Below are 22393 nucleotides of genomic sequence, written 5' to 3' on the forward strand. Positions count from 1 at the left end.
AAACAAACACCGATCCTTGAAAGCAGGAGTTAAAGCAATTCCTATAAAGCCGGAAATAATCTCAAGGATGCTAGAGATCTGGGCTATTTTTTAAATTATTTTTTGTTCAATCATTAACTAACATCCTAAAGATTTCACACTGAAGACAGCTTAAGAAAATATGGCTGCTGTACGCAACCCTGTTGCTCCCGGATACCAAAGTGCGCCGTACCCACCTTCAGCACCAAGCCAACAGATGCCTGCAAGCAGAATGGAACTGTACATTTCATGCACAGGATTGCTGAAAATGGATGCAACTTCACATTCAGACCCCATGGCTGTACTCCACATGTACAACAAAGTTAGCAAAAAGTGGCAAGAGGTAGTTATGTTTTCATTTAATTTTGTTATTTTGGTTTGATAATTGCATTTTTCAGTGTATGCTAAAGGAATAAGTATTTTGAGCAACGTTGGTAACGTTTCCCCCAGTATAAGGCGCCCCAGTATACGGTCCAGCCCCAGTATAGGGATTGTCAATCAAGATTATGTTCTTAAGTGCCGCCAAAGCCGTTTCGGTTCGTTATCGTCGCGATGATAGATAGAAGTTATTTCAAGTCACAGCGGCTTCTCGGCCAGTAGACATTCAGCCATACACTTTCAGCAAGCGGCCATGTTGTAACAGCCGTACTTGAAAGACATTCGCGTAGCTCACCTTTAAAATATTATACCTTTAAAACTCATACAAAATATAAGTTTAGTTGTTTAAGTTTCGTTTTATTTTGCTCGTACCAAGTTTTGGTGCGACTATCGAGCCGAGTAACGTAGGAGCCTTTAGCAAGAATATAGGGCTCGCTCGTTCAGCTGACAACTACGGGGGTCAAATTGTTTCTAGGATACAGTTTTGAAAAAATCTTGACTGAAACTGTTTCGCCGGCCAATTGAAATCGGTGCACTTGCGTTTAGACTTTATTTGTTTTATTGTTTTGTGGGGTTCCTGGTGTTTAATGTTGCTTGCCTTGTTTATATGACGAGCATTGACTGGGGATTTTTATGAACGGGGTTCCCCAATGATTGCTTGCGATAGTTGTAATGAATGGTTTCACGTAGAATGTGTCCAAGCAGTAATAAAAAGGCAGAACATTGCAGTGCGAAAATTGCACTGCAGTTGGAAGCGAAACAGAATCACAACATGCCCCGCTGAATAAAAAGAGGAAGGAAATGGCTATGAGTAAGGGTTCTAAAAGGAAAAAAGAGTCTGCAACCTTACAAGGGAAAAGAAAACCCATTTGTTTGAAACCAGTTGAGAGCCCATGCGAAAAGAAAGTTGCAGTAGACGTTAATTTGAAAAGTTTGAATAAATTCTTACTAGCTTCACTAAAAAATGGGTCAATTGCAGAAAAGCTAGCAATGTTTAGGAATACAAAATTACCGTCCGTTTATGCAGAAAATATGAATTTAGTATTGAAAGAGGATATTACTCTAATCGAAATTTTTGCATCGCGCGGAGGTGAAGGCTACGAAGAGGCTGCCGAAATAATTTCCCTGTTCCTTAATCAGAACTACGGTAAAGAGTTGAAAATAAATAAATCCGACTGCGATATGTTGATAATTGTAACAGGGTCATTCCATGCCAATGAGGGACAGTCATGTAATGCACCCTCTCAAATTTTCCTGATACTCCTATCAGATACTTAGCATTTTGAGAGGAAAATAACCTGAAAATTTCAAGTTGATATCTTTGCTCATTCAGATATTATAGTTATTTTAATTTTTGCTGATTCAGCATAATATTATCCACATATCCGCCATTTTGAATGTGCAGAGAAAGAATTTGCCTCTATAACCTCTCACTGCCTTTTTTGCAAAATTTGGACATAGAATGGCTGATAAATTATTGGCCAGTACTAAATAATGAAACAAACAATATATGACCAAAATCAAAACTGTCAATTAATGTCAATTACGTTTAAATTAGCCGAACTTTTCATGCTCGTCATATAAACAAGGCAAGCAACATTAAACACCAGGAACCCCACAAAACAATAAAACAAATAAAGTTTAAACGCAAGTGCACCGATTTCAATTGGCCGGCGAAACAGTTTCAGTCAAGATTTTTTCAAAACTGTATCCTAGAAACAATTTGACCCCCGTAGTTGTCAGCTGAACGAGCGAGCCCTATATTCTTGCTAAAGGCTCCCACGTTACTCGGCTCGATAGTCGCACCAAAACTTGGTACGAGCAAAATAAAACGAAACTTAAACAGCTAAACTTATATTTTGTATGAGTTTTAAAGGTATAATCGGTCATACAAGAGGCAAAATTTATGCAAAAGTGCACAGAGGTCCGCGCTACTCTGAGAATTCTCTATGTCTGACCCGGGGGTGAAGGCCCCGCGCGTGTCTCCCACAACCGAGGTGTAGTTCTTGGGGAAGATAATTTTTGAACAAGCAAAAAACGCAATGTGACATGTGGACTTGATTTTCAGAATGCTGCATATAATCAAAAGGTTGATTTGCAACCTTGAGAACATAGCGAAACCCTCTTTCTTCTAACTTCTAGTTCATAAAAATCCCCAGTCAATGCTCGTCATATAAACAAGGCAAGCAACATTAGACACCAGGAACCCCACAAAACAATAAAACAAATAAAGTCTAAACGCAAGTGCACCGATTTCAATTGGCCGGCGAAACAGTTTCAGTCAAGATTTTTTCAAAACTGTATCTTAGAAACAATTTGACCCCCGTAGTTGTCAGCTGAACGAGCGAGCCCTATATTCTTGCTAAAGGCTCCCACGTTACTCGGCTCGATAGTCGCACCAAAACTTGGTACGAGCAAAATAAAACGAAACTTAAACAGCTAAACTTATATTTTGTATGAGTTTTAAAGGTATAATCGGTCATACAAGAGGCAAAATTTATGCAAAAGTGTACAGAGGTCCGCGCTACTCTGAGAATTCTCTATGTCTGACCCGGGGGTGAAGGCCCCGCGCGTGTCTCCCACAACCGAGGTGTAGTTCTTGGGGAAGATAATTTTGAACAAGCAAAAAACGCAATGTGACATGTGGACTTGATTTTCAGAATGCTGCATATAATCAAAAGGTTGATTTGCAACCTTGAGAACATAGCGAAACCCTCTTTCTTCTAACTTCTAGTTCATAAAAATCCCCAGTCAATGCTCGTCAAATAAACAAGGCAAGCAACATTAAACACCAGGAACCCCACAAAACAATAAAACAAATAAAGTTTAAACGCAAGTGCACCGATTTCAATTGGCCGGCGAAACAGTTTCAGTCAAGATTTTTTCAAAACTGTATCCTAGAAACAATTTGACCCCCGTAGTTGTCAGCTGAACGAGCGAGCCCTATATTCTTGCTAAAGGCTCCCACGTTACTCGGCTCGATAGTCGCACCAAAACTTGGTACGAGCAAAATAAAACGAAACTTAAACAACTAAACTTATATTTTGTATGAGTTTTAAAGGTATAATATTTTAAAGGTGAGCTACGCGAATGTCTTTCAAGTACGGCTGTTACAACATGGCCGCTTGCTGAAAGTGTATGGCTGAATGTCTACTGGCCGAGAAGCCGCTGTGACTTGAAATAACTTCTATCTATCATCGCGACGATAACGAACCGAAACGGCTTTGGCGGCACTTAAGAACATAATCTTGATTGACAATCCCTATACTGGGGCTGGACCGTATACTGGGGCGCCTTATACTGGGGGAAACGTTACCAATATGGTTGAGTATTTTAGAATAATTCTTAATTCCTTTAGAATAATGGGCTCGTTATTAGGCTAGTGTATGCTTGCTTTTTTGCTCTTACCCTTAGAGTCAAGTCTGTAGCTTCACAAGGGCAAATTCATGAAATTGATTGGGTTGTGTCATACAGCAGTTTGATGAGATACCTCTCACCAAGTAACTTTAGTAAGCAACTGTACAAATGCTTGTTTTGGCAACATAAATTCTTATGCAATTTTAATTTTAAAACCCTACTAGACTAGATCAGGGCAATCAGAAGGTTAACTTTTTTACTATCATTTAAGAAATGGAAAATATTTTTAAAGGAAGACAGATTCATGGAAAAACTTGTCTACTAACCAAAGCCTATTTACATCACATTTTAAACAAGCATTTTGCTGTGATTGTGGCTTTTGTTAAGCCATTGTCTTTATAGTTCTAGGCAAGCATAAGCAGCAGGAAAAATAATCTGCACACAAAAAATATTTTTCAGTCTGAGGGCAAGTCATAACATCTTGTGGTAGTTAAGACATTGCTACTACTTGTTGCTGTGATGATCAAAACTAAAACACTTTTTTGTAGTGACACTGTGATCTTATGTTAAAATACAAATTTTGTCTGTGAAGATATGTTTTTAACAAATATTTTAATGGATTTTATCATTAGTTGTTTACTTTGCAAATCAAAATGATCACTTTCAAAAAATTTATTGCAGTGTGGCAGAACTGAAACAATAAAGGATACAGAGAATCCAAATTTTGCCACTCCGTTTGTTGTGGATTACTTCTTTGAGGAAGTCCAGAAAGTTAAGATCAGTGTTTATGATGCTGATGACCCCAGATCAAGTCTACACAGTGCAGATTTTCTTGGCTCCATTGAATGCAACCTTTCCCAAGTAACTTTTAATATTTGAAATAAATTATTTCTTCATGAAGTTGTTCATATATACATATTGAGTCTATTAGTGCATTGAAACCTGCAAATGAACTGAATGGATCTTTCTGAGAAATATAAAAGATTTTTAAAATTGAAAAATATGTTAGAATAATATATATGCCCAGAGTTTTACCAAACTTAATGTTTACTTAAATTTTTTAGAAATTGATTTAGATAATTTATATGTGGAGTAAAATCATCTTCAAAGAATTGTTGTTTTCTTTAATAGATTGCCTCCTCCAGAAAATTTACAAAAGAACTTGGGTCTCAATCTGGTCGCTGTGGAACAATAACAGTGAGTGAATAAAATTATTAATCACTATAAATTTGTACTTCTGTAATTTTTTCAAGGTAAAGGTTTAACAGCTTAATTGATGATGGTTTTTTTATCTTTTAGATAAGATGTGAGGAAATATCAAGCAATACAGATATGATTTCTCTTTCCTTCAAAGCAAATAAGTTGGATAAAAAGGTAAGGAAATGACAATTCTAGATGTTGTGATGATTAAGTGACTAAAGTTGCACCTAATTTCAAAACTTCCTAACTTTTTATAATAATTCTTCAATAGATTTTAAGGGATTCCCTTGCTGTTTATAATTAAGGTTGCATAATCATTCTTCAATAAATTTTAAGAGAGTCCCCTGCTCTTCATAGTTAAGGTTGTAGGAATTGAGAGGTATGGTTACCTCTAGAGGAAAGACCAGAACACTACTCAATAAACATGCTTCCGGTTTTCTAAAGACTACCTTTGGAGGCTTGGTAGTAACTGACAAGACATTTACTATTATCATGTTTTGACTCATAGTATCATTGATTGACACTTTAAGATAAGCCTTGCTTAGTCATGCTGATTACGTAATGTGGCCTAGTAATATATCCTGATAATATAAGTTGTTTTGTTATGTTCATTCAACTGTAGTTTATCTTTCAAGATACTCTCGGTGGAATTACTAACAAATACAAATACCATGTTCCCTTTACACTCTTGAGGACAGTCATATGTCTGTTACTAAACTTTTTTGTCTAAATGAAGGTATCTAGTTTTTTTAATTATTTTCTAGGATTTTCTTGGAAAATCAGATCCTTTTCTGGAGTTTTCAAGATCATCAGCAGACGGAGGTTTCATGCTTGTACATAGAACAGAGGTACTTTATTTTTGATAAATCAGGATTCAGCGAAATCAGTAAATGGGTCATATTTTTGACAATACTTCATCCTTGCAATCTTCATACTTTTGTTTTTAAAACATACTTTTGTTTATCAGTTACTAGCACAAGACATATTCTGTCTTCTTCATACATTGCTGATATGTATTTACTAGAAATCATGATTTTTCCTATATAAATCTGTAGGCCAAAATGATCCCTAATCTTAACATCAACATCAATCAAAAGACTGTACTGAAATTATGAACAAAAACCAAAAATTGATTCATTATAAGCACTAAAAAAATTACCCTTTACATAACAAATTTGAATTTTTTGAATATTTCAAACAGGATTTAAAAAGTTTTATAAATTACATAATTATTATTTCAATAATTATAAGAGTCTGGAAGAATCTCGCTTTAATGCAATAAAAGGTTGTTCTTTTCACTTAGTTTTATAGGGACTGATTTTTCTATTAGGTCATAAAGAATACTCTGGATCCAGTTTGGAAACCCTTTGAGATTTCTGTCCAGAAACTTTGTAATGGTGACCTGGATAGACTTATAAAGGTAAGTTGCAATTCCCTAATCATTTTCTTTGAAATTTATTTATTCTTTTATAGCAGATAGTGAAAGTAGTTGAGATACTGCCAAATATTTGCACAAGATCATTGAATAAATGGTTTTCACCCATCAATCAAAATAACGGAGTATATATCTTGTATTTCACAAATAGCAAGCTTTCACACTATCCCGCTGGATATCATGATGCTAACAGATGGTCAAAGACCAGATCAAAGCTGGCCAGTGGCAGTTTGTGGGTGGTTTCACATTTCAAGCTCTCTACAGATAAACAATCTAAATCTGTTCATCACTTTCCCAGATATAAACTGCTAGGCACATGAAAGTTTTTCCAATTGGTTCTAAAGATTCAGGCTTTGGACAGAACTTTGTTTTGGAATATGCTGAAACCTATTAAGACTTGCAGAAGAAGTCAGAAACATTAGTGGCTGTAGAATTTGGCATCTGAGGAGCAAGTGTGGCCTAAAACAAAAGCTCCAGCCAAGACATATCTAATATTCTGCTCAATTTCAATACAAAATCTAATATTACGCTCCAGCCAAGACATATCTTCAAATGATTGCAAAGCAGTTCTATGAATACTACCTGGAAGTTTTCTTAACTAATTATATTTAACTTATTTATAGAAGAACAAGATTAGTTTTCTGTCAATGTCCTTGGTTTTTGTCCAGTTTATAGCACAAAAGGTCTCCTTCAAAGCCGCACCTTATATTTCTTTATAAAAGAAATGAAAAACTGCATAGGAAAGATGAGAAAAAATCTATATCCCAAAGATATTTGCAGATTTAATCAATTTGTATCACTTCACCCCAGCTATTTTTGTAAATGTTGCCATTTCCTTTTTAGATTGACTGTTATGATCATGATGATGATGGTGGCCATGATTTGATTGGCAGCTGCACAACCAATGTTCGCCAGATGATTGAGGCAAGTAAGCATGAGATATCTTTACCATGCATTAACCCAAAGAAGCAACAGAAGAAGAAAAATTACGTGAATTCTGGGATCATCATCTTATCATATTCAAAGGTTAGTTAAGCCATTTTTTAAATTTTTAGTATGCCTTTTGTGCTATTTGGCGAATGATGAAATTGAGGAAAGCTTAAAATATCTGTTGCGCAGTGAAAAAGAAAGTGTTGATAATTATAAAGTATAAAATGTTATTTGTTTCAGCATCTTTCCTCATTCCATCATTTGATTGCAATGTCTTTCTGGACACATTTGGACAGCCTTTTTATGAGCAAAGCATGATTTTTTCAAGACTCTATATATCTTTTCAGAATAGAAAAGCAATATGTCGTACAAAAAGCATCAATTCTAATCACCGCAATACCACATTCAATATTATCATATATTTTGAGCTATGGAAAATTTTGCACTTATTTTTTGTTTGTTTTCTATTCAGTATTGTTTTAAGTGCAAGTAAAGCGCATACGTTGCCTCTTTGGTATTTTATTGTCTTCTGTCTGACATTCTTTGTTTAATCTTTCAGTACTTGAAAGGACATTCATTTGTTGATTATTTGAGTCATGGCTGCCAAATCCATTTTACGGTAAGATTTCTCAAAACTTTACGAAATCTCAAGTACAAGTCTTTTGACCAAAATTGATTTGCTTATGGCACAGCATATGCCAAGTTCCTAGCATCATTTTCTTGCTCGATAGTCTTAACAATACTTATCAGATTTTTTGTCTAGTTTGACTTAAAAACATCCTAGGTTTACTTTTTTCTTGTTAGTATTCTTGTAATAGTTTATTAGTGAATATCTCCGAAAAACCTTATGTATGCCTGGAGAAGACAATCTGGAAAGAAAACCTGGCGTTTCACAAATGCAAGTGAACTATTGTGGAATGTGTAACAGTTTCTGGTTATTTGAGAAATCATTTAACTATCACCATTGCTAAGGGGTTTTAAAAATTTTAGCCATATTACAGGAGACAGTACCAGAAATAGGTGACAATAGCAATAATGATGCTGCAATAATTTCCATTGGGTAAGTGAACCATGGTGATTTAGTCTTAAGTTTTCATTGTCGATTGATAGCAGCATTCATTACTATTTTAGGTTGCCATTGACTTCACAGCATCCAATGGTAATCCTAATGCAACTACCTCACTACACTACATAAACCCGTACCAACCCAACGAGTACACGGTCGCTTTACTCTCAGTCGGCGAAGTAGTTCAAGATTATGATACGTACGTTGTTATGTATATACTATTTATATTTTTATCATATTTAATAGTATAAAGCATGTATGATGACATATGATTAGGCAGATCCATCCACAGATTATGCAGATTAGTTCACAGATTGGGCAGATTCATACATAGATAAGGCCATATTAGGCAGATTAATCCATAGATTGAAAAACGCCTAAATGAAAAGACGAACTTGCTTGTCCAGTGAACTTAAATTGTTTTCACTTGAATTCTTGAGCCAATGTTGACCTATGGACAAATTTATTTGGAAGTTGCAAAAAACTTGCTACTGCTTATATCATCTTGTCAGTTTCAAGCTATGATAAATTGAAACTGTCGTTTTTCTTTTCATAGCGATTTCTTATCATTCCTGCTCAGCAAAAACTGAAAACGTAAGTAAGGGCCAACAATGGAGTTGCCCCTTACTTACTGAAAAATCAAAGTATTCACAACATCGAGGTGGCTTCCTGCTTTGAAAAGTTTTAGAAGCAAATATATAGAGTAATCTTTTCAATATATAGAGTGATACAAAGAGTGCATGCATGTTACTTTGTCTTATTTTTAACTGAAAATGAAAAGCAATACGAATGTAGCTTGCTCAGGATGCCATAATTCAAGCTGAGCAAGGCACACATCGTCATGCCGGCCATCACTTCTAACCCGTTGCAGTAGATAGTGGAAAATATCATTGATATGGTATAGAAATTCATATGTAGCGAAATATATATATAAGATGAAAAAAATTAATTTATCTTTACATGACTTTCTTCATCTCTTTATTTGGTTAGGGATAAAATGTTTCCTGCCCTTGGTTTTGGGGCTAGAATCCCACCAAACTTTGCGGTAAGTTTGAAGTTTAATTGTATACACTAAATAACAATTTTCAATTTTTAATTTTTTTGAAAGTCGACCCGTTTTATAATACCCCCTCAGCTTATTCCGGACCTTAGAGTACTGTATATTATCTTGTGAGTGATTTCGAGGTAATAGCAGTGCAGTCAAAGTACTATCATAATAAAAAAATTATAGCCAAACCAGAGTCATACCATAAACAGCAACGTACTTCACAGCCTGCTGCACTAATGATTTCTAACTTTATATATCTTACACGAAGTATCTAGACAACATAACAATAAACATTAACCACTACAACAACAATGGGGGAAACAGAAAGAAACACATGCAGTTACGATCAAAATTTTCTTCTAAAGTCTTCTTTCGAAGTAAACTTTTGCCGTTGTTATCTTAGACATTTAGATGTGTAATGGTTATAATAAAATTGAAAAATGGTTTATGGTCCGAGTAACTAACGTTGATTTTATGCCTATTTTTGGATTCCTTCTATGAACATAACATTCTTTTAAAAGCAGTTGTAGTAAATTTTCTTTTTATTCATCACAGGAAGCGCATCACGAATTTCCACTCAATTTCGACTTTGCAAATCCCTATTGTGCAGGTAAGAAAATTTTATCACATTGAGATGAGACATTAATTTTAGAATCTTCAATGGTCTTGAAAATTTTCCTTGATTGATTAAGGAAGTCAAAACCTCGTTGAATCAATGCATCTTAACATTTTCTAAACTCAATCTTCTCAAACACGTAGTTTACCCAATTCTTCGTACACTAAATTCCATTCAATTTTATTCGTATACTAAAAGCAGCCTTTATCTAAAGGTAATGTCTATGTCTCCGCCATTTTAGCACCCCTTTAAAAAGGTTTCTGGTTTCTTTGCCTTGATGAGGTGCTGAATCTCGGATCGTATTAAAAACCTGCTTTTCTGTCTTACTTGAGTGTTTTACAATAAGCTTAGCTCCGGACTTCATGTTTTTTTTCTTAATTTTTTGCCTAACACTTTCAAATAAGTTTCTTTGAAGCAAAAACAATCGAGATATCCAAATCAGGAAATTTCGATTTTTCGTGCGCTCTTGACTTACCTATAATGCCACACACTATTTATTTTGTGCTAGCGTTAGTTTTGTGTCCGCATATGAAAAGACTCAACATCACTGAAAAATCTGATATTTGAAAAAATCTCTTGCTGCTCAAGAGCACCAAAAGGGTATTCATTTATGCTGCTTTAATGTTTTACAAGAATCCATCTCCAGAATTGCAAAAAATCTATGAGATATGAACTCAATCGATATCTTTGATTTGGTAATAAGATTTAGTATTTAGTGATAACATTTGCATGAAAGCAATAAATGAAATGAAAGCAAATTGTTAAGTGTATTGTCTCCACGATTTCCCTAGAGTTCGGTATTTTATCTCACTTTAAAAGTCTAAAAGTCGCTCTAGAGTTCGGTTTTATATATTATGATTGACTTTTATCTTTCCTCGCGCTGTTAACGTCTTTATTAATTGCCAGTTAATAAATTCTACATTCTTGCTTTACCATTTTCAATTACATGTGTACGTTTTCAGGACTAAACGGAATACTTGATGCGTACCAGAATGCACTGCGCTCAGTCCAATTATACGGACCAACTAACTTTAGTCCGGTTATTCGACACGTTAGTAGATTCGCAGCAGAGGAGTCAAAGACGGGGGTAGCTAATGTAAGTCTCCTCTAGAAGATTTTTTTGTAATTTTATAATGCTATAGATGTCTCTATGGAGGAAGAGAAAATGCAAAAAAACAAAAGTGCTCACTGGCAATAAATTCAGCTGTCTGTATGACAGTTTATATCCCATGCAAATGAGCCAATCAGAAAGCTCAAATATGCAATCACGTGATTTACACTGCCATGCCTGCCGACATTGCCAACATTGTTATTGCCAGCTCCTTTTCCACCTCTGACTGTTAGTGTAGCTGTTCAGCATCGTTCTGTTGTAATTATAAGGGGTTCCGCTAACAAGAATATGAAATATCTTTCAAAATGCAGAATCAGTCGAAACTATGCTTTATTTTACAGGCGTACTTCGTACTCTTGATATTAACGGATGGTGAAATAACAGACATGGATGAAACAATCAAAGCCATTGTTGAAGCCTCATACCTGCCGTTGTCTATCATTATTGTTGGTGTTGGAAGTGCAAATTTTTCAAATATGGAGTATCTCGACGCAGACAAACAACGGTAATTGTTAGGTCGTCTTGATCTCATCAAGATTTTGTAAGGATAAAGTCCAGTAGGCTGAATGACCAATAACCTCCCCGTGAAATATCGGAAATAAACGAACGAAAATATAATATCACTCGGATGGAGAAATTTTAAATATTTTTATGCCTTTTATATGAAGTATGGATCAAGCTTTTTCCTGCTGTAATTCTTTGTGATTGATTTGCATTTATGTAAATATATTATGTAAATATTCCTAAGTTGTTTTTGGATCATACGTTGAAGTCACCAAAACAAGAGGTGAATGGTTCCCTTCATTGCAATATTTAGGCGAGTAGACTGATATTTTTATGGTTGGGAGAGTTGACAAATGACCACTTTTCCAGATGTAATAAATGTTTAGAACCTTGCTAAGACCTTGTTAAAGGCAACCGAAAAATACTAAATTGGCCAAAACCTTCTGTCAATCAACGATTGACCAATCAGTGAGCGTAGTAACACTCACAAGCTTGTTCATTGGCTGATATTGATGATAGGTGGCTTAAGCCACTTTAGTACCTGTCAATTACCTTTAAGCTTTCTGTTTGTTTCTGTCTGCCTTTGCCCTGCCCTGTTTTGCGTATGGAGGCCAAAGCAAATTATTTTCAGAATCATTCACATTCAACACAGGTTGTCATTTGGCGGGAAAACAGCTGCCAGAGATATTGTTCAGTTTGTGCCCTTCAGAGAATTTAAAGGGGTAAGTCACACAACATTAATTAGTTTACTAAAAGGTGTGTCTGAGGATCAATCCACACGTAGCAAGTAGCAAACTCGTGTCCGAGGATCAATCCACTCTCCATACTTTCTTCAGAGCATGCACCATCAAGTATGCAAGCCAGAATTACCTCACCATATTGAAAATGTCTTGTTTCGAATGTCCACACATTATCGATTCGTCAACACATGATCAGATTCGACCGCACGTTATTAGATTGGATTCGAGCGTCTACACGTTATCGGATTCGTCAAAACCTTATCGGATTCGTCAAAACCTTATTGGGTTCGTCCAAACCTTATTTGATTCATCCATACGTCACTTGATTTGTTTACTTGTTATAGGATTCGTCCACACATGTTCAGAATCGTCCGCACGTTATTAGATTGGTTTCAAGCGTTCACGTTATCGGATTCATCAAAACCTTCTTTTATTCGTCCAAACCTCCTTTGGTTCGTCCATGCATCATTTGATTCGTCCACGTGTTATAGGATTCGTCCACACACGATCAGATTCTTCCGCACGTTATTAGATTGGATTTAAGCGTCCATACATTATCGGATTCATCCGAACCTTATTTGATTCGTCCACACTTTATTTGATTTGTCCACACGTTATTGGATTTTCACTCTGGAGCCCGAATCAATAACGTTGCGGATACAGTAGTGTATTCGTCAAATGCAGAAAAAAATTATCGCCAAGAATATTTGTGTGGATGGGGCCAGGTATTCATACCTGTTGGAGCTATCGTGTTACTTTTGGTACGTTTGGATCGCTTACCAGGAGAAAACATGTTTGTTTTCGCGTATTTTGCAGAATCTAGGCTTTTGATCCTTTGTTTGTCCCGCTACCTTACCTTTAATTGATGTGTTTTGAGCTAAGAAATTTATTTATCATCTCTTTTTGATTCTTGATATTTTTGCGCAATTCAATCGTATTTGGGTTTTGCTGCCGACAGTTGTATTTGGTTGTTTCATATTTTGTTTTGACTTAATGCATCAAACTTTGTTCAATGTTACGTGTATTCGTTTTTTTTAATTGAAGGCTCCTCCGCATTCCTTGGCAAAATGTGTCCTCGCAGAAGTACCAGCTCAAGTCACGTCATATTTCAAGATGAAAGGGATAGCCCCAAATATTTAGTAGTATTTCAGATACTTTCTAGCTTTTCTAATCTTTCCTTGTTTAGCTAACTGAACGTTGAAATTTTGAAATGCAAGAATTTCACGCTGAAATTTCATATTCATGCTTCAAAAAGACATAGTATGATTATTTTTAATAGGCCAGCCAAAGATGATCAGTGATACTTTAAAAAAGATAAATGCGCGGCCAAAACTAACAACTCAGGCACAGCCTACTGTTCACCAGCCACCACCCCTTCCTACTTTTGGCAATTGATACAATTATCTTAACTTGCAAAAATCGTGTGAATTTGATCATTTTAGCTACTTTAAGTTAATTATACTTCCGATCCCACCCCTAAACTTATGCAGTGGGCGATCAGATTGATCTGATCGACCCCACCCTTCCGATCCCACCCTTCCGATCCCACCCTTCCGATCCCACCCTTCCGATCCCACCCCAAGACTTTTATCATATCACCACTGCTTACTTTAATCGGAACGAAATTTTCTCTTCGGGAAACGCTCTGTGAGTAAAATTCTTATTAGGCAAATTTGATTGGGTTATGGTTATTTGATTTTTCCAGTAACCGCCTCATGTATTATATCACATCTTATTCCGATTAACAATTTTTTTAATTGACTGCGTGATATTATATATTACACTGTGCTCCGGGTATTTAATTTTCCTAGTAACCTCCTCGTGTATTATATCACATCATATTCCGGTTAACAATTGTTTATTGACCGGGTCATGCGATATATTACACTGTGTTACGGTTATTTAATTATTCTAGTAACTGCCTCATGTATTATATCACATCCTATTCTGGTTACCAAATTTTATTGACCGCGTCATGCGATATATTACACTGTGTTCCGATTATTAAGGTATTTCAGTGACCGCATCATGTGATATACTGTGCTTCGGTTATTACGTTTTCCAGTGACCACCTAATGTAATATTTTATACTCTATCAAAGAATAGAGCTTACAGACTTCAAATGGCAGACTTGGTTAGTTGGTTTGTGAGAAAGAAGCGTAAAATATGCAGGAGAGAAAAATAGTTCTGTACACGCCTTGAAGCAACTGCAAATAAGAGAAAATCTCCCTTAACTCCTTTTATGAAAATCTCCTTTTTCATAAAAACAGGTTTATAAGAACACGAGCCTCGAAACTGGTAAAAAAACAAAGTAAAAACAAGCTGAGGCAAAGGTGCTGTGAAATGAAATTTTGAACAAAGTTTGTTTACATACCCTTCCAATTATTGGCATGACCTGTCAAGATCCCACCAAAGAAAGGAGAGTAGAAATTTTAAGCCTATTTCTTTTACTAAGACAATGTCGGAACAAATTGAGAGCTATCCAACCTCAAATTTTCAAAAGAATTAAGAACAGATAGCCTGAACGTCAATGTATTGTTTCTTATAAAAAATAAGTTTAGTTTTTGCTTCATAATTTAGCAAGGTATTGATAACATATATTTTGTAAAACATATTTACGGGTAATTTGCTGGTTGTTGGGTTTATTTTCTTTTTTAATTATAAGGATCTTAATTTCATTGTCACTTAAATATTAATACATATCAAAGTATGCTTTTAATTTTGACACTTTACACCTTTAAGATTATCCGTTGATTTAATAAAATACCATATGTAGTAAGAATCGAGTATACTCTAAGGATATTATTTCTTTTTGAACTATCGAATCAACACCAGGCCGCGTTGATTGACGTGGCCTAGCAGTTTAAGCCATTATCCGTCAGGTTGATGTTTGTGTCTTGGTCAATCTCCCCCTCTTTACCTAGCAGTCAAATTTGTGCCCAGCTATGAGCCGGGTGAAGACAAGGTGATGAACAACCGGCAACTTACCTCACCCTCCAAGTGTCCTCTCAAACAGGCACTATCACTACTTTACTACTGTACCAAAACCGTATTTGTTTTGGAAAGTTGGTCTATATAAAGCTCCTTAAAGGGCGACAATCTGTAATACCTATTGGTGATTTTTATAACGTTTCAGGATATCAAATCGTTTTTTCCTCAAAATGGTAATTTTTAGCCAAAAGTTTCCTAAGATCATTGAACTGTTGTAGGAGCCGAGTAAACAAAATTAGATACATAAAAAATTGTCTCGGATTAAAGACTGCGTTTTGATACAATAACAATTTTGCAACTTCTCCACTTTATAAAAAAACTGACCTCCATAACAAAACAATCTCATCTCGCCAAAGATAGATTCTCCTATCAAATTAGATTTCTTGTTTTTTCAAACGGGAGATTCAGAATTGGTTAAAACACAGTTATTTTTTGGCAATTTATAAATATTTCTTGGCAAAATGTTTGAGGTTTGCTTTTTTACAAAAATTGTTCTCCATAAATAAACATTCTCTTCTCGCAAAGGAAGACTTCTTTTTTCAAAATGAAATGCTTTCTAACAGTTTCAAATGGCATTATGGAAATTTGAAGTGGTAAGAGCACAATGATTTTTCTTTCTTTAATTGAGTTTTCTTCAATTTCTTTAACAGCCTAAACATCTTTGTCAAACTAAACTTCCCTCTCAGAGGCAAAGGCAAAACTCAGATAAAGTAAAAAATAATGTTGATGATATTGTTTTGTTGAAGTGTAGCCAAAAGAAACATGGACTTTGGAAGATTTGCAAAGTTGTTGAACTGATAGAAGGCAGGGATGGTAACTGCAGAATGGCCATGGTTCAGGTACCGTCAGTAGGTGGTAAGAAGGTTTTTATTAGATCTTTACAGCATCTGATACCTCGACACAGTCTAAGCATCACTGTCTCCATAAAAAGGGGAAAACATTAAGGTATGCTTTCGTACTGCATTCGTGTAAACAATCTGAAGTCAAAATTGAGTCACTGGTGGGCCTGGAACAGCGCATATATGAATAAATTTAGATCTTCAAATTGTAAATTCATGTAAAAAATAAATTCTTGGTCATACATTTGTGTTGGCATGTATTAAATTGCTTGCATAAATATTCAATATGATACAAATATTAAACAACAACGTTAAAAATTCCTAATTTGTTATCAAAACATTTCTTGCCGTCTTTCACCAGTGATACACAATCAAACTTCACAGTCATCATGGCTTCATAACCACAAACAGACAAATGAAAGCACTTTCCTTATATCTGCTTGTGATTATTCTAAGGTCTCTTTGCGCCACTAGCCTTCAGTTCCATATCCCGCAACGCTCTCTTTAGACGTTCTATTTCTTTGTCTCTCTCTTGCAAGTCAAAGCGAAGAAAGGAAATTATCTGCAAAGATTGAGACTATTTCAAAGCATGCCCATGGCTGAATAGATGACTAAATATTGCTAAACTGGAAATTGCACGCTTCTGTGTGTAAACAATGAATGTTTGAAGCTACTATTCTGATTTTCAGGCTCAAGACGACTGTTATTCATACGACATAGCCATAGTCCGGTTACCAATTATCTAAATGCATTCTTTTGCTACTTCAAACTGGTTATGAATAAAAGAAGGATTGTGCACAGCACAAATCAATCTGGTACAAGTAGAGTTACATGGAAATCTGCATCGCAAAAGAAATATCAAGGCACAGGACGAAGAACATTGTGTAGAAGGAATTTAATCACACGAAAACTGCTCATAAACAACTGATTGAAGCAAGGGAATAATAATTGGCCCACTTACATTGTCCTTGTCTTGGAAAAGCGGCATTTTCAAAATTGCACGTGCATCTGGTCTCTTCCATGGGCTGGGCTCGGTCATCTTCAAGATTAAATCGCCCTAGGAAAAGCATTTCAAAAGAATAAAGAAGAAGATTTTAAACCAACTCAGGTCAAAGTCAAATTGCAGCGAAATTAAATAGCATTTCAGCAGCATTTATGCAAATAAGCAATAATTTTAGGCCCATGTTTACATTAAACAGAGTAAAACACTGCTCTATTTCTTAATAATCCGTCGATAATCAAAGATCAACCTCGTTGCCCGATTTGTTCTTTACTTGTACTGTAAAGTTTACTTTGTTCAGTCATAGTCACTGCCAGTAAACTAGCATTGGTCACATGACAGTACATGCAATCTGACAAGACATGTAAGCCAGCCGTTATACTACCAAGCATTCAATGGATGTAGAGCTAATTGTAAGAAAGCCTTCTGTACCACGTGACTTCAAAATTGCATCAAAAGCAAACACAACGCATTACGCTTAAGCTTGTAAGGAAAAGTGGTGTCCGATTGGCCAGGCCAACACAGGGAACCAATCGAGTGCTTCTGTTTTCAGTTTCATTGAGAAACCAGTGAGAGCATGAAAGGGCTTTAGGCGTAGGAAAAAGCGAAATTACCACTTGTGGCCATCTCTCCATAATTTGGCAAGGCAGATCTCCTTTGCGTAGGCCTCTAAACAATTCGTGTCTCTCCATGGCGGTCTTGAACGGCATGAACAATTCAAATAGAATTATACCTAAGCTATAAATATCGGCCTAAAAAGAGAAAGAATAGAAATCTTGCCAAAAATTTTAATAGTGTTTGCTACGTTAGCATTAAGCGTTAGAAGTACAAGTGGCAAGGCCGTAAAAATGACAAAATGGACAGGGTACCACGCCAAAAGGTTTCAACGTAAATCTTATTGAACTTTTCTCCAATTGGTTGACATAATGCTGCTAATAGCGTTATTATATCGTTACAAGTCTGTCTATATCATCGTTTATGTCTAGCTAGCAGAATATCTGGATACTATCTAATGCCATTCAGAACTATATTAAGCCATGTGGTTTTTGGCCTTCCAATAGGTCCCTTGAAAGATTTTTATCAGTTGCATGTTTAGCGACGTTGAAGAGCAAATGTTTGGTGGCTACACATCGTTTGACATTCCTGATGATGGTGTTAGCAAATCTTGTTTTAAAATTCTTTAAGACTGACATACAATAAAAGGCAGTGTGATAAAGCTATCTATATAATATTTGTTAATTTACAGCATACTAAAGGCTCCTTATTCTGACACTCCTCAGAGCATAAAACGTCAGAATAAGGGTCCGAAAGAACAAGATGGAAAATATATATCCAGTTGTGGATCGCGGTACAGATTGGAAAACTATACCGGTCCTGTGCTTGCGTTTTTTATTCTGACGTTTTATACTCTGAGGAGTGTCAGACGAAAAAGCTTATAATATTTGTTCTTCAAAGCCATCAGAAGATTGCTCACATGGTAATGTTATGCCGAATAGCATGTAAAGATGAATAACAAGTATATCTACTTCACTGGAAAGAGACATCAATAAAACAATAACATTACCAGGAAGATTCACTCAACCAAATATTCTGCCATCCAAAATATGGATAGATAAGCTACTAATTGATCAATAATTGAACATAAATGGAGAAAACTCCGAAAATAAGCAGCTACCTTTTTGGTGTATGTATTAGTTTCTAATTGTTCAGGTGCTGCATACGTTATGGTACCAACCCCTTTCGTCGCCAACTGTCCGTTATCCGAATCTAAGAAGCAAGTGGACGATTAAAAAGATTATGGAGCCTTTTTGAAAAGCGGAAGAAAAAATGAGACCATCTGGAATTGACTGTCATAGATAAAAAAGTCACAGAAAAACTTAGAAGTAGGCAGCTGTGTTAGGATACACCGTTGTTTATGCAGAGAAAGTAAAATGACGAAACGAACAAAGCCATTATGTTACCCTGATAGATATAAACACTAGCCTTATCAACTACCCTATGACAGGGTAACAAATAAAATAGGTTTTTAGTAGAATTTAACGTATTGAAATTGGTATTTCAGTGTTTTTATTCCATCTTTTTGGCTAACAGATTGAAATAAAAAAGTCTTTTTCGTACCAAACAGTTCAATTAACGCGTTTCTTCTTTCACGGTCCATTGGGTTGAAAACTGCATCGCGGGCCAAACCAAAATCTCCAATTTTAACCCCGATGTCTCCTGAACAATCCCTCTGATTCAGGAACACGTTGCAGGGCTGCAAAGTGAGACCAAACAGTAATAACAATTTACATTAACATGGCAAAACAAAAAGATGCGAGCTTTGATGCGATGAGTCCTTTCAAATCGATGTTCAGCTCAAAAGGAACAGCCCCGCTCTATCTTGACAGTTTCAAATCACAACCAAATTGTACGTGTTGGCTTTTATCTCAAAGCATTGGGAAACAATAAATTAGACCTGGCGAATACTACCCTGCATTCAGAAAACAATTACATAAACAAAATGGCCTAGACATATTAAAACTGATTGTAGCAGAACACTTTTTGGCATGCATATGGAACATTAACTCTTTTTTAGAAAGATCTGTGGCAAAATAGGGCCTAATTCCAGAATTGAATGTGGCCAGACTAGCAGCATGCATACTAAAAGGAAGATTCAGAGAGCGTACTTTCAAATCTCGATGCATGAGGCTCTGTCGATGAATGTAGTCAATCCCGTGCAATATCTGCTCAAAGATTCTCAAGTTGTTACTCCAATCAACTTGTCCACCTGACAAATAAATAAACAGGTATAAATACAAAAGTAAAGCATTAACTCACTTTTGCAAATAGAAAAGAATAAAGAAATATGCATCAACACCAAAAAAACCCACCATGATCTGAAATTGTTTCGTTTCTGTCAGTTAACCAATGTTTCAATGTTATTGAGCACAATTCCATTTGTATATGCATAACAATTGCAATGGTCTAAAAAAGAAGAAGAAAACTTCAAATTATTTTAAAATACTGATGAAGAAATTACCAGGAGTCTTAGCTTAGACATTTTGGATTTTCCTTATGTTAAAAAATGTCCATGAAACTAGCACTGATAAAAATTTGTCTAATGTTACATTCTGAACAGGGATTCTCTTAAATTCTATTATCATTAGCTCCGCCAACTGAACTTTAGGATATACAACAAAATTTATGTCCCATATAATGCATCTTTAAAATCGATGCAGTTACCATGACATGTGACAAAAGGCGGAATTATTTCATTACAGTATGGGGAAAATTTGGTCTAAATCGCAAAAATAAAAAAGTTGGTATAAAGAGAAAAAAATTGGCTCCACTTTTCTACAGCTACTCTGGATCAATTTCAAGCAGTTTGGGCCGGATCAAAGATAAAAATTAATTAATACTACAAATTAAAGAGATAATTCACTGAATGAGGACAAACGACAGGGGACTTTTAATGGCCTATTTGAAATTCAAGGTGCATGTTTGTATAGGTCGGGTTAAAGAGTAGAAAATTTTGAGAAACTAATTAGGGAGGGATGCAAAAGTATGAATAAGAGCAAAAAAATTAGATAAAGTAATTAAAAAAAGTAAAAAAGATAGAAAACATAGTTTGACCCGTGTTTTTACAGAAATACTTACGGAAAGGTCGTCCTGGAATCCAGAGGTTTGGGGCGATAATCGCCTTACGACAGCTAGATTATCGCTTTTATCAGAAGCTCTGAAATCAGGGTTTGCAGTCAGCATGCGTTTTCGACAATGAAATGCTGTTTTACTGGTAATTGTGTCTTTAATTTTGCAGAAAGTGTTACTAAGGTGTCCCTTTTGCAGCAAACCAAAGTCTAAAGAACAAAAAGATCAACATCAAATTTATAAAGAAAAAGATTGTAAAGAATACTTAAAGCTAAAACAATGTTACAGTTAGGAAAATATTTCAATTAAGTGACAGAAGATATCGTAACAAAATACTGAAGGTTACTGAGCTCCAAAGGCAGCCGTTTTTAATCCAAACCAGAAAGACAATATCAACTACAACTTTTCTCTTTTTGCCAAAGCATGAGTCCCAATGGAAGTTAGCCATAAAATTTCAAGGAATGAACATATCTGCAATCTATCGTAACTTATTCGCTGGGGACTCCCACTTGGCGGGCATCTCCTTTGCAGCAAATTATGTTTTCACGTCTATGTAAGTAGCACCATTCAATGAATTTAAGTAAAAAAAATTGCATGTGCTCAGAAACAGACTTCAGCCAGTTTTAACATTCAAAATAGCATAACAATAAAAAACTGACTCTAAAAGATATTAGAAAGTACTTAACACGGTTGACACAGCGGAAATACTTCATTCACGCTGAACTGGAAAATTCTGCAAAAAGGCAAGATTGTGGCTACGAGAACAGTTAAGGACACAGTAGCTTGTAGGTACTGAATACAAATACTGAGCTTCGAAGATTTACCGGTAGTTCTAATTTCTTCTCTGACATTGACTTGTACACCACTGAAACCGTAGGAGTCAGCTTTAGTCCCAAAGTGCATCTGGTCTGAATTGCTTTTCGTTTCTCCTCCGCTCTCAAAAAAGATCAGGGAATCGCTTTTTTCCAGCGCAGTGCTCTCGCCATCATAACAGAAGAGACTTCCTTCTGATAGGTCATCCGGTGGCCTAAACGAAAACAATTTACATTCTTGTACAAAAAGAGAAAGAAGCTACGTTATTCTAGATATCCAATGAGAGGCAATCACACTCGTTATAAGACAACAAAGCAGTGACGTCACGCAAGGAAGACACTAAAAATCTATTCTTGAGAAGGAAGTACGTAAACAGAGCAAAATTTAACAGCTTTTCGAAAAAAGTCAAAGAATGCAGAGAAATGAACAAGTTTCGAAAAAAGCTTGGAGCAAGCATTATGGCATCAAACATCAAGTAAATTTAATATATTAGGTTTAATCTCATTTTATCCATTCAAAGTTTAAATTTGTGTGAGCCGTAAATTTCAAAAATCGAAGTAATAAAATTACTGTCCTCATAATTACCTCAAATACTGAGACGAACCCAACGACTCTTGAGATACTTCAAGATCTTCTAAATGACCTAGAAATGTTTTGGCGTTAGGATTAATAAATTGCAAAGTTTCCTTCAGTGGAAATGGCTACAGGATTTATATATGT

General features: G+C 35.6%; 2 protein-coding genes across 2 annotated transcripts in view; one reads left to right on the forward strand and one right to left on the reverse strand.

The window, feature by feature from the left end:
- On the forward strand, positions 1–15200 carry LOC135691106 (copine-3). Its single transcript, XM_065208868.2, has 15 exons — positions 1–361; positions 4435–4614; positions 4885–4950; positions 5053–5127; positions 5718–5801; positions 6284–6373; positions 7232–7414; positions 7878–7937; positions 8450–8583; positions 9375–9429; positions 9988–10042; positions 11011–11144; positions 11501–11664; positions 12316–12385; positions 13448–15200. Exons 1-15 carry the CDS (start codon positions 161–163, stop codon positions 13541–13543), a joined length of 1647 nt encoding a protein of 548 aa, XP_065064940.2. The 5' UTR covers positions 1–160; the 3' UTR covers positions 13544–15200.
- The window catches only part of LOC135691102 (eukaryotic translation initiation factor 2-alpha kinase 1), a 16753-nt gene continuing 8529 nt past the window's right edge, over positions 14170–22393 (reverse strand). Inside the window, exons 8-17 of the mRNA XM_065208863.2 lie at positions 22259–22316; positions 21685–21887; positions 20870–21069; positions 20104–20197; positions 19900–20000; positions 19352–19487; positions 18909–19000; positions 17848–17985; positions 17195–17290; positions 14170–16795 (exon numbers count right to left, since the gene is read on the reverse strand). Coding sequence (XP_065064935.2) covers positions 16685–16795; positions 17195–17290; positions 17848–17985; positions 18909–19000; positions 19352–19487; positions 19900–20000; positions 20104–20197; positions 20870–21069; positions 21685–21887; positions 22259–22316 — 1229 coding nt within the window. The 3' untranslated portion in view covers positions 14170–16684. The remainder of the gene's footprint in view (positions 16796–17194; positions 17291–17847; positions 17986–18908; positions 19001–19351; positions 19488–19899; positions 20001–20103; positions 20198–20869; positions 21070–21684; positions 21888–22258; positions 22317–22393) is intronic.

The sequence above is a fragment of the Rhopilema esculentum genome, chromosome 4, assembly GCF_057945365.1.
Source record: "Rhopilema esculentum isolate cy_ngs chromosome 4, ASM5794536v1, whole genome shotgun sequence".
Classification (NCBI taxonomy): domain Eukaryota; kingdom Metazoa; phylum Cnidaria; class Scyphozoa; order Rhizostomeae; family Rhizostomatidae; genus Rhopilema; species Rhopilema esculentum.

What these genes read in the sequence shown, in the direction of transcription:
- LOC135691106 (XM_065208868.2), top strand. Translation starts at nt 161, where the DNA reads ATGGCTGCTGTACGCAACCCTGTTGCTCCCGGATACCAAAGTGCGCCG. An exon ending in CAAATAAGTTGGATAAAAAG is followed by an intron (nt 5,128 to 5,717) that starts GTAAGGAAATGA and finishes ATTATTTTCTAG; the next exon opens with GATTTTCTTGGAAAATCAGA. An exon ending in GTAGTTCAAGATTATGATAC is followed by an intron (nt 8,584 to 9,374) that starts GTACGTTGTTAT and finishes TTATTTGGTTAG; the next exon opens with GGATAAAATGTTTCCTGCCC.